A 17,081-nucleotide genomic window follows, 5' to 3' on the forward strand; every position below is an offset into this window, starting at 1 on the left:
CATATATGACATATACAGGGGTTGGACAAAATAACTGAAACACCTGGTTTTAGACCACAATAATTTATTAGTATGGTGTAGGGCCTCCTTTTGCGGCCAATACAGCGTCAATTCGTCTTGGAAATGACATATACAAGTCCTGCACAGTGGTCAGAGGGATTTTAAGCCATTCTTCTTGCAGGATAGTGGCCAGGTCACTACGTGATGCTGGTGGAGGAAAACGTTTCCTGACTCGCTTCTCCAAAACACCCCAAAGTGGCTCAATAATATTTAGATCTGGTGACTGTGCAGGCCATGGGAGATGTTCAACTTCACTTTCATGTTCATCAAACCAATCTTTCACCAGTCTTGCTGTGTGTATTGGTGCATTGTCATCCTGATACACGGCACCGCCATTGGATGCACATGGTCCTCCAGAATGGTTCGGTAGTCCTTGGCAGTGACGCGCCCATCTAGCACAAGTATTGGGCCAAGGGAATGCCATGATATGGCAGCCCAAACAATCACTGATCCACCCCCATGCTTCACTCTGGGCATGCAACAGTCTGGGTGGTACGCTTCTTTGGGGCTTCTCCACACCGTAACTCTCCCGGATGTGGGGAAAACAGTAAAGGTGGACTCATCAGAGAACAATACATGTTTCACATTGTCCACAGCCCAAGATTTGCGCTCCTTGCACCATTGAAACCGACGTTTGGCATTGGCACGAGTGACCAAAGGTTTGGCTATAGCAGCCCGGCCGTGTATATTGACCCTGTGGAGCTCCCGACGGACAGTTCTGGTGGAAACAGGAGAGTTGAGGTGCACATTTAATTCTGCCGTGATTTGGGCAGCCGTGGTTTTATGTTTTTTGGATACAATTCGGGTTAGCACCCGAACATCCCTTTCAGACAGCTTCCTCTTGCGTCCACAGTTAATCCTGTTGGATGTGGTTTGTCCTTCTTGGTGGTATGCTGACATTACCCTGGATACCGTGGCTCTTGATACATCACAAAGACTTGCTGTCTTGGTCACAGATGCGCCAGCAAGACGTGCACCAACAATTTGTCCTCTTTTGAACTCTGGTATGTCACCCATAATGTTGTGTGCATTGCAATATTTTGAGCAAAACTGTGCTCTTACCCTGCTAATTGAACCTTCACACACTGCTCTTACTGGTGCAATGTGCAGTTAATGAAGATTGGCCACCAGACTGGTCCAATTTAGCCATGAAACCTCCCACACTAAAATGACAGGTGTTTCAGTTATTTTGTCCAACCCCTGTATATATATATATTAGGGCTGTCGAAGTTAACGCGATAATAACGCATTAACGCAATCTCAATTTAACTTTTGAGGCAGCGATGAACGGACCTAAATATGAAAAGACACAACATTTAGTGAGTAAAACAGTCATTTGTTATATAATTCTTGCTTAAATTGGTCAAAAACTGTTATATGGGTTCTGGATTCATTCTGTGTGTTGCAGTAGCATGTCCCCCTGTTCCTAATAAGATGTCCGGCTTTTTGGGATGTAATGAATTTTTTTTGTTACTATGAATCTGGCCACCCTAGTCTAAACACACTCAGTTCGTGTAGAAACGTCCATTAAACCACTGGATAGTATTACTGCCTAGTATGTGAGTGAATAAAACTCCCTTACAGTTTTCTCTTGTCCCAGCAGTTTTTAACAATAGTACATTTAGCATAAAATGTGTTCACCATTGTAATTGTAACATTTCACTTAAAAATCCTTGTTTTCTATAACATTTACACAGATTTTTTTTAATGCGATTAATCGCGATTAACTATATGAAATTCTGAGATTAATCGCAATTAAAAATTTTAATCGTTTGACAGCCCTAATATATATATATATATATATATATATATATATATATATATATATATATATATATATATATATAGATAGATAGATAGATAGATAGATAGATAGATAGATAGATAGATAGATAGATAGATAGATAGATAGATAGATAGATAGATATAGACAGGACTTCCCTTCTGGATAAGAAAGAGACGTGATTGTAAATCATGGACATTCTTTAAAGCCAAGCTCATATTGGTCCATTGCCAAAGACGTCACATTAAGGGGAGTTTGGGGAGATCCTACTGGACACTCTTTGAGAAGTGTCGTCTTTGGGATGGATACCAAATGGAATCTCCTTTTTCTTTCTGGAAGGGCTTAGAACAAAATTTTGGAGAGTGTCTTTGGAAATTCATGCCCATTCTGTTAAAAGATCAGTGATCTAATGTGGTAGTACACCACCGCCCAGATCTCAGAGTGTCTATGGCAATGCATGTTCATTCTGTTAAAAGATCAGTGATCTAATGTGGTAGAACACCACTGCCCAGATCTCAGAGTGTCTATGGCAATGCATGTCCATTCTGTTGGTTGGTTGGTTGCTGGGATTTATTGCCACGTCAGCACGATTACGGCTATATATGTGGCATGTCAAGTTTTTGTTTCATATAAATTTAAAAACGTTTTTAGAGGGCGGGATGTGGCTTTGTACTACCATTGTTTCTTTTATTATATAAGGTGTTCTAGCTTGACGTGTGTTAGGTAATTTTGTATTTATGTCCATTCTGTTAAAAGATCAGTGATCTAATGTGGTAGAACACCACCGCCCAGATTTCAGAGTGTCTATGGCAATGCATGCCCATTCTGTTAAAAGATCAGTGATCTAATGTGGTAGTACACCACCGCCCAGATCTCAGAGTGTCTATGGCAATGCATGCCCATTCTGTTAAAAGATCAGTGATCTAATGTGGTAGTACACCACCGCCCAGATCGCAGAGTGTCTATGGCAATGCATGCCCATTCTGTTAAAAGATCAGTGATCTAATGTGGTAGAACACCACCGCCCAGATCTCAGAGTGTCTATGGCAATGCATGCCCATTCTGTTAAAAGATCAGTGATCTAATGTGGTAGAACACCACCGCCCAGATCTCAGAGTGTCTATGGCAATGCATGTCCATTCTGTTAAAAGATCAGTGATCTAATGTGGTAGTACACCACCGCCCAGATCTCAGAGTGTCTATGGCAATGCATGCCCATTCTGTTAAAAGATCAGTGATCTAATGTGGTAGTACACCACCGCCCAGATCTCAGAGTGTCTATGGCAATGCATGTCCATTCTGTTAAAAGATCAGTGATCTAATGTGGTAGTACACCACCGCCCAGATCTCAGAGTGTCTATGGCAATGCATGTCCATTCTGTTAAAAGATCAGTGATCTAATGTGGTAGTACACCACCGCCCAGATAGCAGAGTGTCTATGGCAATGCATGTCCATTCTGTTAAAAGATCAGTGATCTAATGTGGTAGTACACCACCGCCCAGATCTCAAGGCAGAGTCCAAGGTGGTTCTTTCGACCTTGCTGGGCACCCATACAATCACAATTACCCATACAAAAATTACAATTTTCCACTTTCCACTCCCAATGTCATCATATCCAATTCCCCTATAGTAACATGATCTCAAAAACAGCTATATTGTGCAAGTAAAGTCATGCACTGCTATCCGTGAATCAACCATCCCTTCCACAGGAGGCTCGACAAGCCAGCAGAGGCCGCATTTGCAGCAGCAGCAAGGAACTCATCCCATCCTATCAGGCACAGCCAGTAAAGAAGACAGCTGATGCATTAGCCCGCTGCGCCACCCCAGCACACTTGTCTTGTGTGCTTTATATTTGAATGGGATGCTCTAATCCTGATGGTTAGCCATCAACAATGATCAGAAGTCTGCATACCTAATTCTAACTATTTAAAATTCAGCTGAACAAACTGACCACCTGGAAGAATTCCTCCCGTTATTTTTCTGTGAAATCAGATGAGTGAAGTTGCTGAACTAGCATGTTATTTTCCACACTGAGTTAATTATTAGCCAGGTTCAGTCAAAAATAAACCTGCAAAATTTCTGAACTTTAACTTTGAAAAATGAGAACTGGTTGTACACAGTTCTCAGAAAGCTCTCCTGCTTTAGGCAAGGTCAAAAGTCGTATGATTTTGTTAAAAAAAAAAACATGGCGGTGTTTTAATATGGCATAGACTGACAGGATTTTAGGAACTGACACCCAGAAGCAAGATCAAAATAAATGACCAGTAGTGCTCAATATCTGGATGCACACAATTACAGCAAATAGTACGCTAAATGCATAATAGACAAAGGCCTACCCACTTTCAGCCTACCCACTTTCTAGACCTGGCCACCCGGTCAAACTGAGCGTTCGGGGAAGACGGGCCTTGGCCAGGGAGGTAAGCAGGAACCCGAGAGTCACTCTGACAGAGCTCCAGCGTATCCTTGTGGAGATGGGAGAACCTATCAGAAGATCAACCATCCAGGCAGCACTCCACAAATCACACCTTTATGGTAGAGTGGCCAGACGGAAGCCACTCCTTAGTAAAAGGTACATGACAGCCCGCTTGAGAACTCTCAAACTATGAGAAACAAGATTCTTTGGTCTGATGAAACCAAATTGAACTTTCTGGCCTGAATACCAAGCATCACATCTGGAGGAAACCAGGCACCGCTCATCACCTGGCTAATGCCATCCCTACAGTAAAGCATGGTGGTGGCAGCATCATGATATGGGGATGTTTTTCAGCAGTGGGACCGGGGCGACTAGTCCTGATAGAGGGAAAGATGAATGCAGCTAAGTACACCGAGATCCTTGAAGAAAACCTGCTACAGAGCACTCTGGACCTCAGACTAGGATGAAGGTTTGCCTTCCAACATGACAACGACCCGAAGCACACAGCCAAGAGAACAAAGAAGTGGCTTCAGAGAAAGTCTGTGAATGTCCTTGAGTGGTCCAGCCAGAGCCCAGACCTGAATCCAATCGAACATCTGTGGAAGGAGCTGAAAATGGCTGTGTACCAACGCTCCCCATCCAACATGACAGAGCTTGCAAGGAAATGCCAAGAGGCATGGGCAAATAAGGTGAGGAAAAAGCGTGCCGAGCTCATAGCTTTTTTTCCCAAGACGCCTTGAAGCTGTTACTGCCAAAGGTGCATCAACCAAGTATTAGGCTAAGGGTGTGTACAGATATGTAACCCCTACATAAACGATTTTTGTCAGTAAAATAAAATGGCATATTTTCTAAACCCTGTTTTCACTTCGTAATTATTGGTGATTGTGTGTAGATGTTTGAAGCAAAAAGAACTTAATCTATTATAGAATGAGTCTGTAATGTAATAAAACGTGGAGAAGGTGAAAGGGGTGTGCAGACTTACCGGCTTGACTGTAACATTGTTCATTCACGTAGCATTCAAGTGTCTCACGTTTACTGGTTAATTTGCACTATGAGGCGGTCCTAGTAATCCTACGGTAATTGAGTTAGCAATCGGTCAGTCAAAATGTTGAAGTGTAAAGAAGATAAAAACACTTCTGTGGACGCAGAGAGGGGCATGTCAAAACATGGATAATAATTTCCAAACATAAAGCCTCTGTTGCTGGATGTTCTAGCTTTTCAATCATTAAGGTAGGCTGTGGTGTGTTTAGTAGCTTCCATTTATTCTATCATTTAATTTATGAGTGTTATTTAATGACTGCCATGAAATGTGACACTTCTTCTTTAAAAGTTCCTGAAAACTGTAAGTTTTGAAAATGAGGTCTGTGACATTAAGCACATTTTCCTGTGAGTTTAGTAGGGCCCTAATAATAGTCTGTGGAAACCATGGGCAAAACACTGGGCATTAATAAGAGGGGCACATTTTTCAAATCAAAATCAAATGACATCACTTTTCTACATAGTCACCTTCCGATGCATTTTTCCCAGCGTCGTACAAACTTTTTAATGCGTGTAGCCACTGATGCACCGCTGCTTTCACATCATCATCACATGAAAACCTTCTTTCACTTAAAGCTTCTTTGAGCATCCAAAAAGGTGGAAATCAGATGGTACTAAATCCGGACTATAAGCTCTCTCTAAAGATCATGTTAAAACAGTCTGATACAGTTTTCAATTTGTGTTATTGATTTTATACAGTGCTGTGAAAAAGTAACTGCCCCCTAAATCTAATAGCTGCTTATGACACCCTTGGCAGCAACAACTGCAATCAATCTGCTAATGAATCTGTCATCTTGGGCTTTATGAGACGAAGGTTGCCAGAGAGCACAAATAAACTGAGAACGTTACACTGGATGTAAAAAAAGGAAAAGAAAAACACCACCCATAAAAAGTGCTCTCACACCTCTACTAACCAACCTGACTTACAACTGTTACTAAAAAAATGCAAGCAATTAAGAACACTGTTCAGAAGCCCAGCATTGCCAACTTGGCAGTGGTGTCAATCACTAGTCCAGGACCATAACCACTGAGCCATCACTGCCTGGCAACAACCTGATCTCAGCCTGATGTATTACAGTAGCACAATCAACCACAGTTGATACATGATTCGAGTGAAGGCTCATACCGGTAGGTCAACGCTGACGTCCGTGCCATCCAGCAAAGACACTCTGCAGGTAATGATGGATGTGGCATCTCCAGCTGCAGGGATGTGCATTTGGGCACGCTGTGCCTCCCGGAGCCGGGCTTTCTCAGCATGTTTGCGTCCAGAGCGTCGACCCAGAGTCCGTCGCAGGAAACTCAGCATGGCCGCGTGCTAGTCTGGTCCTACCTGTAAAAGAAGATCAGAGATGGATGTTGGTGTCTGCTCCAGGCTTTTAAGCAAAAGAACAATTAAACTGATGAGTCCAGAAGCACGAGAAGGTGTTTCCACCTGCCGCTCAATCATGAAGAAGTCCTGCAGGTTTAATGGAGCTGCAAAGAGTGGTTAGCATTAACTCAAAGTAGATTTGAATGTAGAATATCTGCAATATGTACCACAGCATGAGGAAGACGTCTGGCTGTGTAATAACTAATCAACACTTCCACTTTTCTGCAGCTTGAAATAAGAAAACTTTACTGTGGATGCAAAACAACAAGTATGAGCAATAGCTAGTACAACACCAAATCAGAAAAACTTGGAACAGTATGGAAAATGCAAATAAAATAAAAATGCAGTGTTCCTTACATTTACTTTGACTTTTATTTGATTGCAGACAGTTTGAACCCAAGATATTTCATGTTTTGTCTGCTCAACTTCATTTCATTTGTTAATATACAGTACATCCATTCCTGCATTTCAGGCCTGCAACACATTCCAAAAGTTGGGACGAGGGCAATTTAGGGCTAGTAATGAGGTGATATAACTACATGGGCAAGGGATTTCCTTGACAAAGGCAAACCTTTGTCAAGCACTACAATATGGAGTTACATGCACAAATGCAACTTAAAACTTTGCTGTGCAAAAAAAGAAGCCTTATGTTAACCATGTCCAGAAGCAGCGTCAACTTCTCTGGGCTCGGAGGCATCTAGGATGGACCATTACACAGTGGAAACGTGTTTTGTGGTCAGATGAATCAGCATTCCAGGTCTTGAACATCCAGACTGTTATCAGCAACAAGTCCGAAAACCAGGGTCTGTTATGGTATGGGGTTGTGTCAGTGCCCCTGGCAAAGGTCATTTACATTTCTGTGATGGCAGCATAAATGCAGAAAAGTACACTGAGATCTTGGAGCAAAAACGTCAGAGGTGCCAAAACATCTTTTAAGTGTGGTGAACAGGAATGGCAACATTACAAAGTGGTAAATGCTTTACAGTCCCAACATTTTTTGGAACGTGTTGCAGGCCTGAAATGCAGGAATGGAGGTTTATTAATAAATGAAATAAAGTTGAGCAGATAAAACATGAAATATCTCAGGTTCATCCTGTCTGCAATCAAATAAAAGTCAAAGTAAATGTAAGAAACTCTGTGTTTTTTATTATTTGCCATTTTCCATTCTGTCCCAACTTTTTCTGATTTAGGGTTGTATTTTATCCAAAGCAACTTACAACTGTGCCTCCAAGCAATTAATGTTGAAGGGCCTGCTCAAGGGCTGAACAGAAGAAACCTAGTGGTGGGACTTGTACGAGGTACCTAGTAATAATTGGCTATGTTTAAGAGTGGGCAGGTTGAAAGGACTCCGCATTACTGCAGCCTCTGCTGGCTGGTCATGGCACAGAGATGGTGAATAATGGAGAGTGATGCATGACTCTGTGTACACACTTGGCAACTGTACTAACAATGAAAGGTCTAATTGTTAGTACTAATTGTTTTGTCTAAGGACAAAAGCGCCCCTACATTCTCATGGAGTTCTCCTCCAATGTGCTCCTAGACTGCTTATTTAAAATTTCTCTAATTCATCATGTCATAAAGTTACTATAATTTGACATTCCATATGTAATACTAATCCCTGTGCAAATCTATCTCAGGCAGGTAAAAAAGAAGTGGTCTGCTACTACACACGTCTTGGTCACGGTCAGGGTCTGCAACAGTACAGAAGATATAGCTGGGAAGTTGGATATGATTAGATTGGGAGGGAAAAGGAAAAAACATAGATACGATTCACTGAATATACACCGATCAGCTATAACATTAAAACCACCTCCTTGTTCCTACACTCACTGTCTATTTTATCAGCTCCACTTACCATTACTGACTGTAGTCCATCTATTTCTCTACATACTCTACATATCTTTTTAGCCTGCTTTTACCCTGTTCTTCAATGGTCAGGACTAGAGATGCATGAGTACCGATACTGGTATCAGGTATTTGCCCGATACCGCGCTCATTAACTTGTACTTGTACTCGCAAACGAGGCTCCGATACTAAACATCCGATACCGTGTGCCTAGTGCACGTTGCTGCGTTATGCCTGGTTCACACTACACGACTTTTGCCCTGATTTTCGCTCGGCGACTGGTCGGCGCTAGATTTGCCGGCTCGGGAGCAACTCGGCGTTCGCTCGGCGATCAAAACTCGGCTCTCGATCGCTAAGTGTGAACTATCCAACAACTCGATCCGACCGGCTCACCGAGCGCTCAAGTTTTCTAGCACGTCAGATATCTGATCTGAGATGTGCGACTGGCAGTGAGTGACATGTCGAACAGCCAATGAGAACGCAGGATACGGTGTGAAGGGAAACGCAGGAGAGGAGTGTAAACAGGTGGGACAGGGGGATAATATACAGTGGGGTCAAAAAGTATTTAGTCAGCCACTGATTGTGCAAGTTCTCCTCCTTAGAAAGATGAGAGAGGTCTGTAATTTTCATCATAGGTACACTTCAACTATGAGAGACAAAATGAGAAAAAAACAATCCAGGAAATCACATTGTAGGATTGATAAGCGTGTCCCCCTGCTTAAGCCAGTACATGTCCAGGCCCATCTGAAGTTTGCCAGAGAGCAAATGGATGATCCAGAAGAGGATTGGGAGAATATCATGTGGTCAGATGAAACCAAAATGGAACTTTTTGGTAAAAACTAAACTCGTCGTGTTTGGAGGTAGAAGAAGAACCCAAGAACACCATACCTACTGTGAAGCATGGGGGTGGAAACATCATGCTTTGGGGCTGTTTTTCTGCAAAGGGGACAGGACGACTGATCCGTGTTAAGGGAAGAATGAACGGGGCCATGTATCGTGAGATTTTAAGCCAAAACCTCCTTCCATCAGTGAGAGCATTGAAGATGGAATGTGGCTGGGTCTTCCAGCATGACAATGATCCCAAACACACCGCTCGGGCAACGAAGGAGTGGCTCCGTAAAAAGCATTTCAAGGTCCTGGAGTGGCCTAGCCAGTCTCAAGACCTCAACCCCATAGAAAATTTGTGGAGTCCGTGTTGCCCAGCGACAGCCCCAAAACATCACTGCTCTAGAGGAGATCTGCATGGAGGAATGGGCCAAAATACCAGCTACAGTGTGTGCAAACCTGGTGAAGACTTACAGGAAACGTTTGACCTCTGTCATTGCCAACAAAGGTTATGTTACAAAGTATTGAGTTGAACTTTTGTTATTGACCAAATACTTATTTTCCACCATAATTTACAAAAAAATTCTTTAAAAATCCTACAATGTGATTTCCTGGATTGTTTTTTTCTCATTTTGTCTCTCATAGTTGAAGTGTACCTATGATGACAATTACAGACCTCTCTCATCTTTCTAAGTAGGAGAACTTGCACAATCAGTGGCTGACTAAATACTTTTTGGCCCCACTGTAGTTTATATCAGAATACACCGGCGCACACACACGTTTTACAGTATTTCTGACCTGATCGTTCTCTACAAATCATAACAACAAAACACCAACATTGCAAAAATATTTATTAACCTCCAACTCACTACAATCCATGCTATTCGTGTTGCCAATTCCACTCAGATTCATTTCTTTTTCCTCCTTGATTTCATCACATCAGCGCACAAACACTTTGATCACTCGCTACTTGTTGACGTGCATTTTTGGACGTGGTATCATTAAACTTCTCGTCACTTCTCACGTGTTTTTTTTTTTTTTTTTTTTAAACGGTATTCTAAATAGGTATTGGTATCGGTATCGGCAAATACAAAAATACATGTACTTGTACTCGTACTCGGTTGGGAAAAAATGGTATTGACGCAGACACAGCAGCGCTGCTGAAGTTTTTAAATACCGTGTCCACTCACTGTCCACTCTATAAGACACTCCTACGTAGTTGGTTCACCTTGTAGATGTAAAGTCAGAGACGATCGCTCCTCTATTGCTGCGGTTTGAGTTGGTCATCTTCTAGATCCTTCATCAGTGGTCACAGGACGCTGCCCATGGGGCGCTGTTGGCTGGATATATTTTTGGTTGGTGGACTATTCTCAGTCCAGCAGGGACAGTGAGTTGTTTAAAAACTCCAGCAGTGCTGCTGTGTCTGATCCACTCATACCAGCACAACACACACTAACACACCACCATCATGTCAGTGTCACTGCAGTGCTGAGAATGATCCACCACCTAAATAATACCTGCTCTGTGGTGGTCCTGGGAGAGTTCTAACCATTGAAGAACAGCATGAAAGAGGGCTAACAAAGCATGCAGAGAAACAGATGGACTACAGTCAGTAACTGTAGAACTACAAAGTGCTACTATATGGTAAGTGCTGATAAAATGGACAGTGAGTGTAGAAACAAGGAGGTGGTTTTAATGTTATGGCTGATCGGTGTAATAATAAAGACACAGAAAGGCACAACCTTAAGAAAGCCCACTTGTGCCCCAGAATACTTGTGGACTCTTACCGCTTTACTATTGAGAGCATTCTTACAAACTGCATCTCTGTGTATTATGGCAATTGCTCCACAGCTGACCGAAAAGCTCTCCAGTGGGTGGTGAAAACCGCCCATGGCATCACCAGCACCCAGTTACCCACCATACAGGACATTTGCTACAAACGATGCGTGGGCAGAGCGAAAAAACATTATCAAGGACATTCCTCATCCTAACCGTGGACTTTTCACCCTGCTTCCGTCTGTCAGGCATTACAGGAGCCTTCCCCGCTTTCTCACCACTAGTCTCAGGACGAGCTTTTCCCACACTACTTTAAGTATCACTGCACTCCGGATCGCACTGAACTCTGTACTATTCACAAGTGTACCATTTTATCTGTATATACTAGAGATGGAACGATCGATCGGCTATGAATCGGTATCGGCCGATTTTTAATCAAAATATGCTATCGGCGATCGGCCAATATTTCCAAATGTAGCCGATCCGATCGTGTGATATATAAAAGATCACGTTCAGTTAACAGCTCAGTGGATTGATCCAGACTTTGAGCTACAAAGCACCAACCATCGCATCAAAATTCGTCAACAATCGTACAGAAACCATCGTGAAAGCTCTTCACGACCTAAAATAACATCATTAACGTTGTGCATCATACATACGATGTAATTTTGCTGATTGAAATATTTACGTTAAAAAGATAATTCAACCCGGTCACATCTGAGTCGATTCTATCAGCACGTTATATAAACTCGTGGTTCACTTTGGTAAATCGGAAGCGGTTGAAAAATGAATCGACTCGTGAATCACTTTAAACGATACAGTGAACAGATCATTTCTCTTAAAGGCACAAACACACACACACACACACGCGCGCGCTGCTCCGGTTTATCTTCACTGTAAGGCTCTTTTTAAGGTTTTTTCAGACTGAACTGGATAACATTAAACCTGCGTGTGTGTGTGGTCAGTTAGACTAATGAAATATGTCGCCCATGGGTAAAAAAATTATTGTTTGATGTACTTTATTTACTGCTAAATTTGCAACACCCCCCCCCCTCATCGGAATCGGCTATCGGCCGATATCCCTGAAAGGAGATCGGAGATCGGAATCGGTGCCAAAAACCCAGATCTGTACATCTCTAGTATATACCATTTGCACACGGCACTATTTACACCATTTATTGTTTATGGGGGCAAGCTGTAGCCTAGTGGTTAAGGTGCTGGGCTAGTAATCAGAAGGTCGCTGGTTCAAGCCCCACCACTCCCAGGTTGCTGCTGTTGGGCCCTTGAGCAAGGCCCCTAACCCTCAATTGCTCAGACTCTATACTGTAACTGTAATGTAAGTCGCTGTGGATAAAGGCATCTGCTAAATTCCAAAAATTTTGTAAATGTATATATCTGCTACACTTACATACATACTCTATTTATTCTTATTCATTAGCCATTCATTTAGCCACTTTTATTCACCTTTCATCACTCTAATTAAATACTAGTCTATACACTGTACAATCAGTATTATCTGTTTAATATTTAATATTCATTTCACTTATCTGGTCACTTCTGCACTTTAATTGTAATATATGTAAATAATCTCTATCTTGCACATCTTTATATTACATAAATATAAAAACAGCAACAAATCAAAATATAAACTTTAAAAAAGGGTGCAGGGTTGAGGACATATTGTTGATTTGTAGACTAAGACTCAAGAAGCTCTGCACCAGTTGCCACACTTACATGCAGCCCAATAATTAATGAATAACCTGACTAATAGCTGAACTGAAACTAAAATATGTCCATGAATGCACCTCAGTCAGAATAGACTACTCTGATTGAGGTCATTCTGAATACAGATTCTATCCAATTGAACGAGGTGGGTAAGCTTTTGATTATTGAGTTAAATAGAAGAACAATAGCAATGTAAACATCTGTATCTGATTACATTCCCAGTTGGAAAGTTTAAGTACAGTATCTGCTAAGATAATCTTTACACAATATAATAATGAATAAAATAATGAAAGGTGTCATAGGGCTGGGCGGTATGATGGTACATTCGGTATACCATCTTTGATTCCTCATGCCATATGGATTTTTCAAATACTGCCATACCGTAGCACAGCTAATACAACAGCTGTAGGCTTCAGTAGGCAGCAAATCATATAATATTGTTTGCTGCTAAAAACACTATGGAGCGCTGTGCAGATTAGATACAGCTCACGAGTTAGCCAGGTACCATTAGCATAACAGTGTTAACAGATGAGAGAAGCTTCCTCGATATGGTGAAAAAAAATAAACAAAAATGGATGGAGGATGAAGAGAGGGGGACCAAATATCCACTGGAAGAATAAAATAGATTTTTCAAACAAGATGAAAATAATGTTTCACAAATCCAATATAAATTGTTCAAATATACCAGTCTATTCAACTATGCCGAATCATTTAATTTAAATAACAATGAAAAGTCTCTTTTCTAAAAAACTGGTGATATTATTTATTGTGTCTTTGCTGATACTGTTTGCAACATCACTGCCATACAGAAAGCATGTTAAGACTGTTACTGTCAACCAATTCAATAAAATAGCTGCTTCAGAATCGCCCTTAAATTTTCAATAGGGTTTAAGCAGGCCACTACATAATATGTATTCACTATATACAGTATATATATATACTATTCACAACTATAGAGTAAAAGCATAAAATATGGCATTGTCTTCCATGAACATGAGTATTTTCCTTATGCTTGCTCTACAGCCTTAACACCATGGCAAGAATGGTTGCTCCAAGAAGGTGCAGTAACCCTCCTTTACTTCATCTTGCACATGAAAAGGACCAATAAGTTCATAATTAATGATACCAGCCCAGAACATGACCCCACCACAGCCTTGTTGATACTGGAGCTGCAGTGGAGCAGAAGACCATCCATCTGGTCCATCTAGTGTTGCATGGCACTCATCAGTAAATATTACATTTGAGAGGATAGTTTTCTTGTACGTTTACCCTATTTTATGCTTACAGTATTTCTATGTTTTGTGCATTGGGGGCCTTGTTTTTCTATTTTAAATACTTAAAACTATATAGCAAGTTGTTTTTCTTTATTTCTCCCAATCCACATATTGGTGTTTTGCAGCTTGTCTTTTGATTTCTTGTTTAAATTTAAGATTCTAATATATACATTTCTGAAACTAGTGTTCCACACGTTTCCTCCAACCACCTTCACTATTTTGCAGAAATGTCTTTACTGTGAAGAATAACTTTGATATTTCCAGTGCGGAGGTGTTTTCAGATACAGCTTTTACTACCTTCTTCTTGTCTTCTGCTGCAAGACCTCACTTTTGCCCATTTTAAGCTTTGCTTTGCTTAATAATAATAATAATAATAATAATAATAATAATAATAACACCAACAACTACTGAATGCAAACAAAAATTAATTGGCTTGCTAAAGTTATGGAAGTAACGTGACACTTAAGCAAGACCAATTAGTAAGGCCCTAACTAATTCATGACCAAGAAAATCACATCACGGACAAGTATTTATGTATCCGTTAAGGTAGGCTGTGCTGTGTTTTGTAGCTTCCATTGATTCTGTCATTTAATTTATGTGTGTTATTTAATGACTGCCGTGAAATGTGGCACTTTTGTTTAAAAATCCATGAAATCTGTGATTTTTTAAAAACAAGGTCAGTGAAATTAAGCATGACAATTTTCCCATGACTTTAGTAGGGCCCTACCAATTAGGGATTCATTTGGAGCTGCTGTACCAATTAATAAAAGGATATGTTAACATACAGCCGAAAAATACATGGATGCCTAATAATTCTAAACACGTTTGTATATGGTTGCGGATAAGTATAAACAATACAGATGTTGAAAAAAACACATGTAACACCAGTGACTTCAGCAAAGCTGTTCAGGTTGACCGTTTATAAATGGTTACAATTTAATAATCAATCTGCTTCTTTATAAACCACCATCATCGTCATTACAATCATAACAATCACCATCATTATAACAATCACTATCACCACCAACATTACTACAACAATCTATAACGGTCACCATCATTATTATTACAATACCATCATCAACACCAATACCATAGTCACTACCACACCATCATCATATTTCCAATCACCATCATCACTATCATTATTTTATCAATTACAACATACAGTATCATTTTAACCACCACAATCACCACCAGTACCAATATTATAACAATCACAATAACCAGCATCACAAGATTCACCATCATCACTACCATTAAGTCTAACCATCGCAATCACCACCATCATTATAGCAATCCCACCATCACCACCATTATTACTAAAACAATCACCATCATCTTTATTACCATCACTATCACCACTATTACCATAAGCATAACATCTATTTTCTACTTTTAATTTGCTTATATTTTTCTACTTATAATTTAAATTTCTATTATATATATTTTTTAATTTGTCTACACTTCTGCTCAATAATGTGGCCGAGCAGTTACAAAATATGATAAATATAAATGATAAATAAATTGTAAATATATTACAAAATATAATAAAAAATATGACTATGTGACAAACTTTAAGTTGATCACTGTCAAAATCATAATCCCCATCACCACTGCCATAACCTTTATCCTCTGAACAATCACAATTACCATCACTTTTACCACCATCAGTATCATTACCATCATCACCACCTTGGAGGTGAAACTCTTAACAGTAAACTTCATTTACATACATGCGCCTTTTCCTCGTCCCACCTGTACTACCTGTTTTTAAATCACTCCTAAAAACATACCTTTATAAGCTGGCATTTGAACAGTGAGGAGCTGTGTTAATTTTAATTGTTTAGTCTATTTGTATTTGTTTTATTTTGTCTCTTACTCTGTATTTTTATTTGGTTCTTACTTTTTTAATATAATGTTGTGTTATGTATGCTTATTCGATGTACAGCACTTTGGTCAACGTAAGTTGTTTTAAGAGTGCTTTATAAATAAAATTTACTTACTTACTTACTTACTTACTCCAACAAATCCCGCCTCCTTCTTCACGATTGGATAGTAATTCATAAACAAAACGGTTTGTCAAAATCTAACCAATCCTGGCGTAGAACGCTGGCACTACTTTGCCAATCTAAGTACAAAGGGCGGGATTATTCCGAAAACGGGTGGGGGAAACAACGGTATAAGGAGCAGTTGAGAATGCACTTGTTGATCCGGAGCGATAGTAAAAGAAAACGCTACTCACTGCTGCTGATGGTCCCAGTAGTACTGTAAAATAGCTTTAAAATAGCTAGCTCTCACAGCAACACTCATCAAAACAGTCCTCCGCACACAATACGCCCCATCTCGTCACTAAGCTGCACCGAAATCCAGAGTAACTGTTCAGATCCAATCTGATCCTGCTCCCCTCAGCTCCAAACATCCAAGAGTTTGCTTCTCCAGGAAATGACGTCACCACAAATCCACGATCCCTCGACAAACCTGGATTTGCATTTAAAGGGGCAGCAATGAGAATGTAACGCTCGGTCTGATGACGCACCGCTTACTCCGCGCTAAGTAAATGTTACACTAACAGTTGTTTACTAAACTGTCAATTTACTTAATACATGTTTAGCGAAAACCAACCCTACATTTTAATACTCTTCATTTTAGCCCTTAAAATCATCGCTTAATTTCATGTAATTGGTGGCACCATGTATATGGTATGCATCAATAATAGGGATGTAACGATGCACCACAAGACAGTTAATAACCGATTCAAAAATTCCACGATTCAAATCGATTTGACATGTAAAATGAATCGATATTCACTTTAAACAGCAGAGGGCTGTTGGCGCTATACACCTCACCTGGTTGACGTCACTGGCGCCATACGCCTGGTTGCCAAATTTGGGGTTTTTCAGCCAAATTGGGCTTAATTCAAAATTGTTTTGCATAGTTTGTACCTACCTCAGAAATAAAAGGGCATTCAT

General features: G+C 40.4%; 1 protein-coding gene across 3 annotated transcripts in view; it reads right to left on the minus strand.

The window, feature by feature from the left end:
• epb41l5 (erythrocyte membrane protein band 4.1 like 5) overlaps window positions 1-16,442 on the minus strand; it is a 72,564-nt gene extending 56,122 nt beyond the window's left edge. For 2 of the 3 annotated variants that reach the window (XM_063006622.1, XM_063006620.1), the window contains exons 1-2: window positions 16,355-16,442; window positions 6,422-6,625 (exon numbers count right to left, since the gene is read on the minus strand). In XM_063006622.1, coding sequence (XP_062862692.1) covers window positions 6,422-6,601 — 180 coding nt within the window. In that variant the 5' untranslated portion in view covers window positions 6,602-6,625; window positions 16,355-16,442. Of the gene's footprint in view, window positions 1-6,421; window positions 6,626-11,121; window positions 11,188-16,354 lie in introns of those variants that run through there. The other variant, XM_063006621.1, reaches the window with a different exon arrangement.
• Between the last annotated feature and the right edge of the window lie 639 nt (window positions 16,443-17,081).

This window comes from Trichomycterus rosablanca, chromosome 12 (genome assembly GCF_030014385.1).
Source record: "Trichomycterus rosablanca isolate fTriRos1 chromosome 12, fTriRos1.hap1, whole genome shotgun sequence".
In the NCBI taxonomy this organism is placed as follows: Eukaryota; Metazoa; Chordata; class Actinopteri; order Siluriformes; family Trichomycteridae; genus Trichomycterus; species Trichomycterus rosablanca.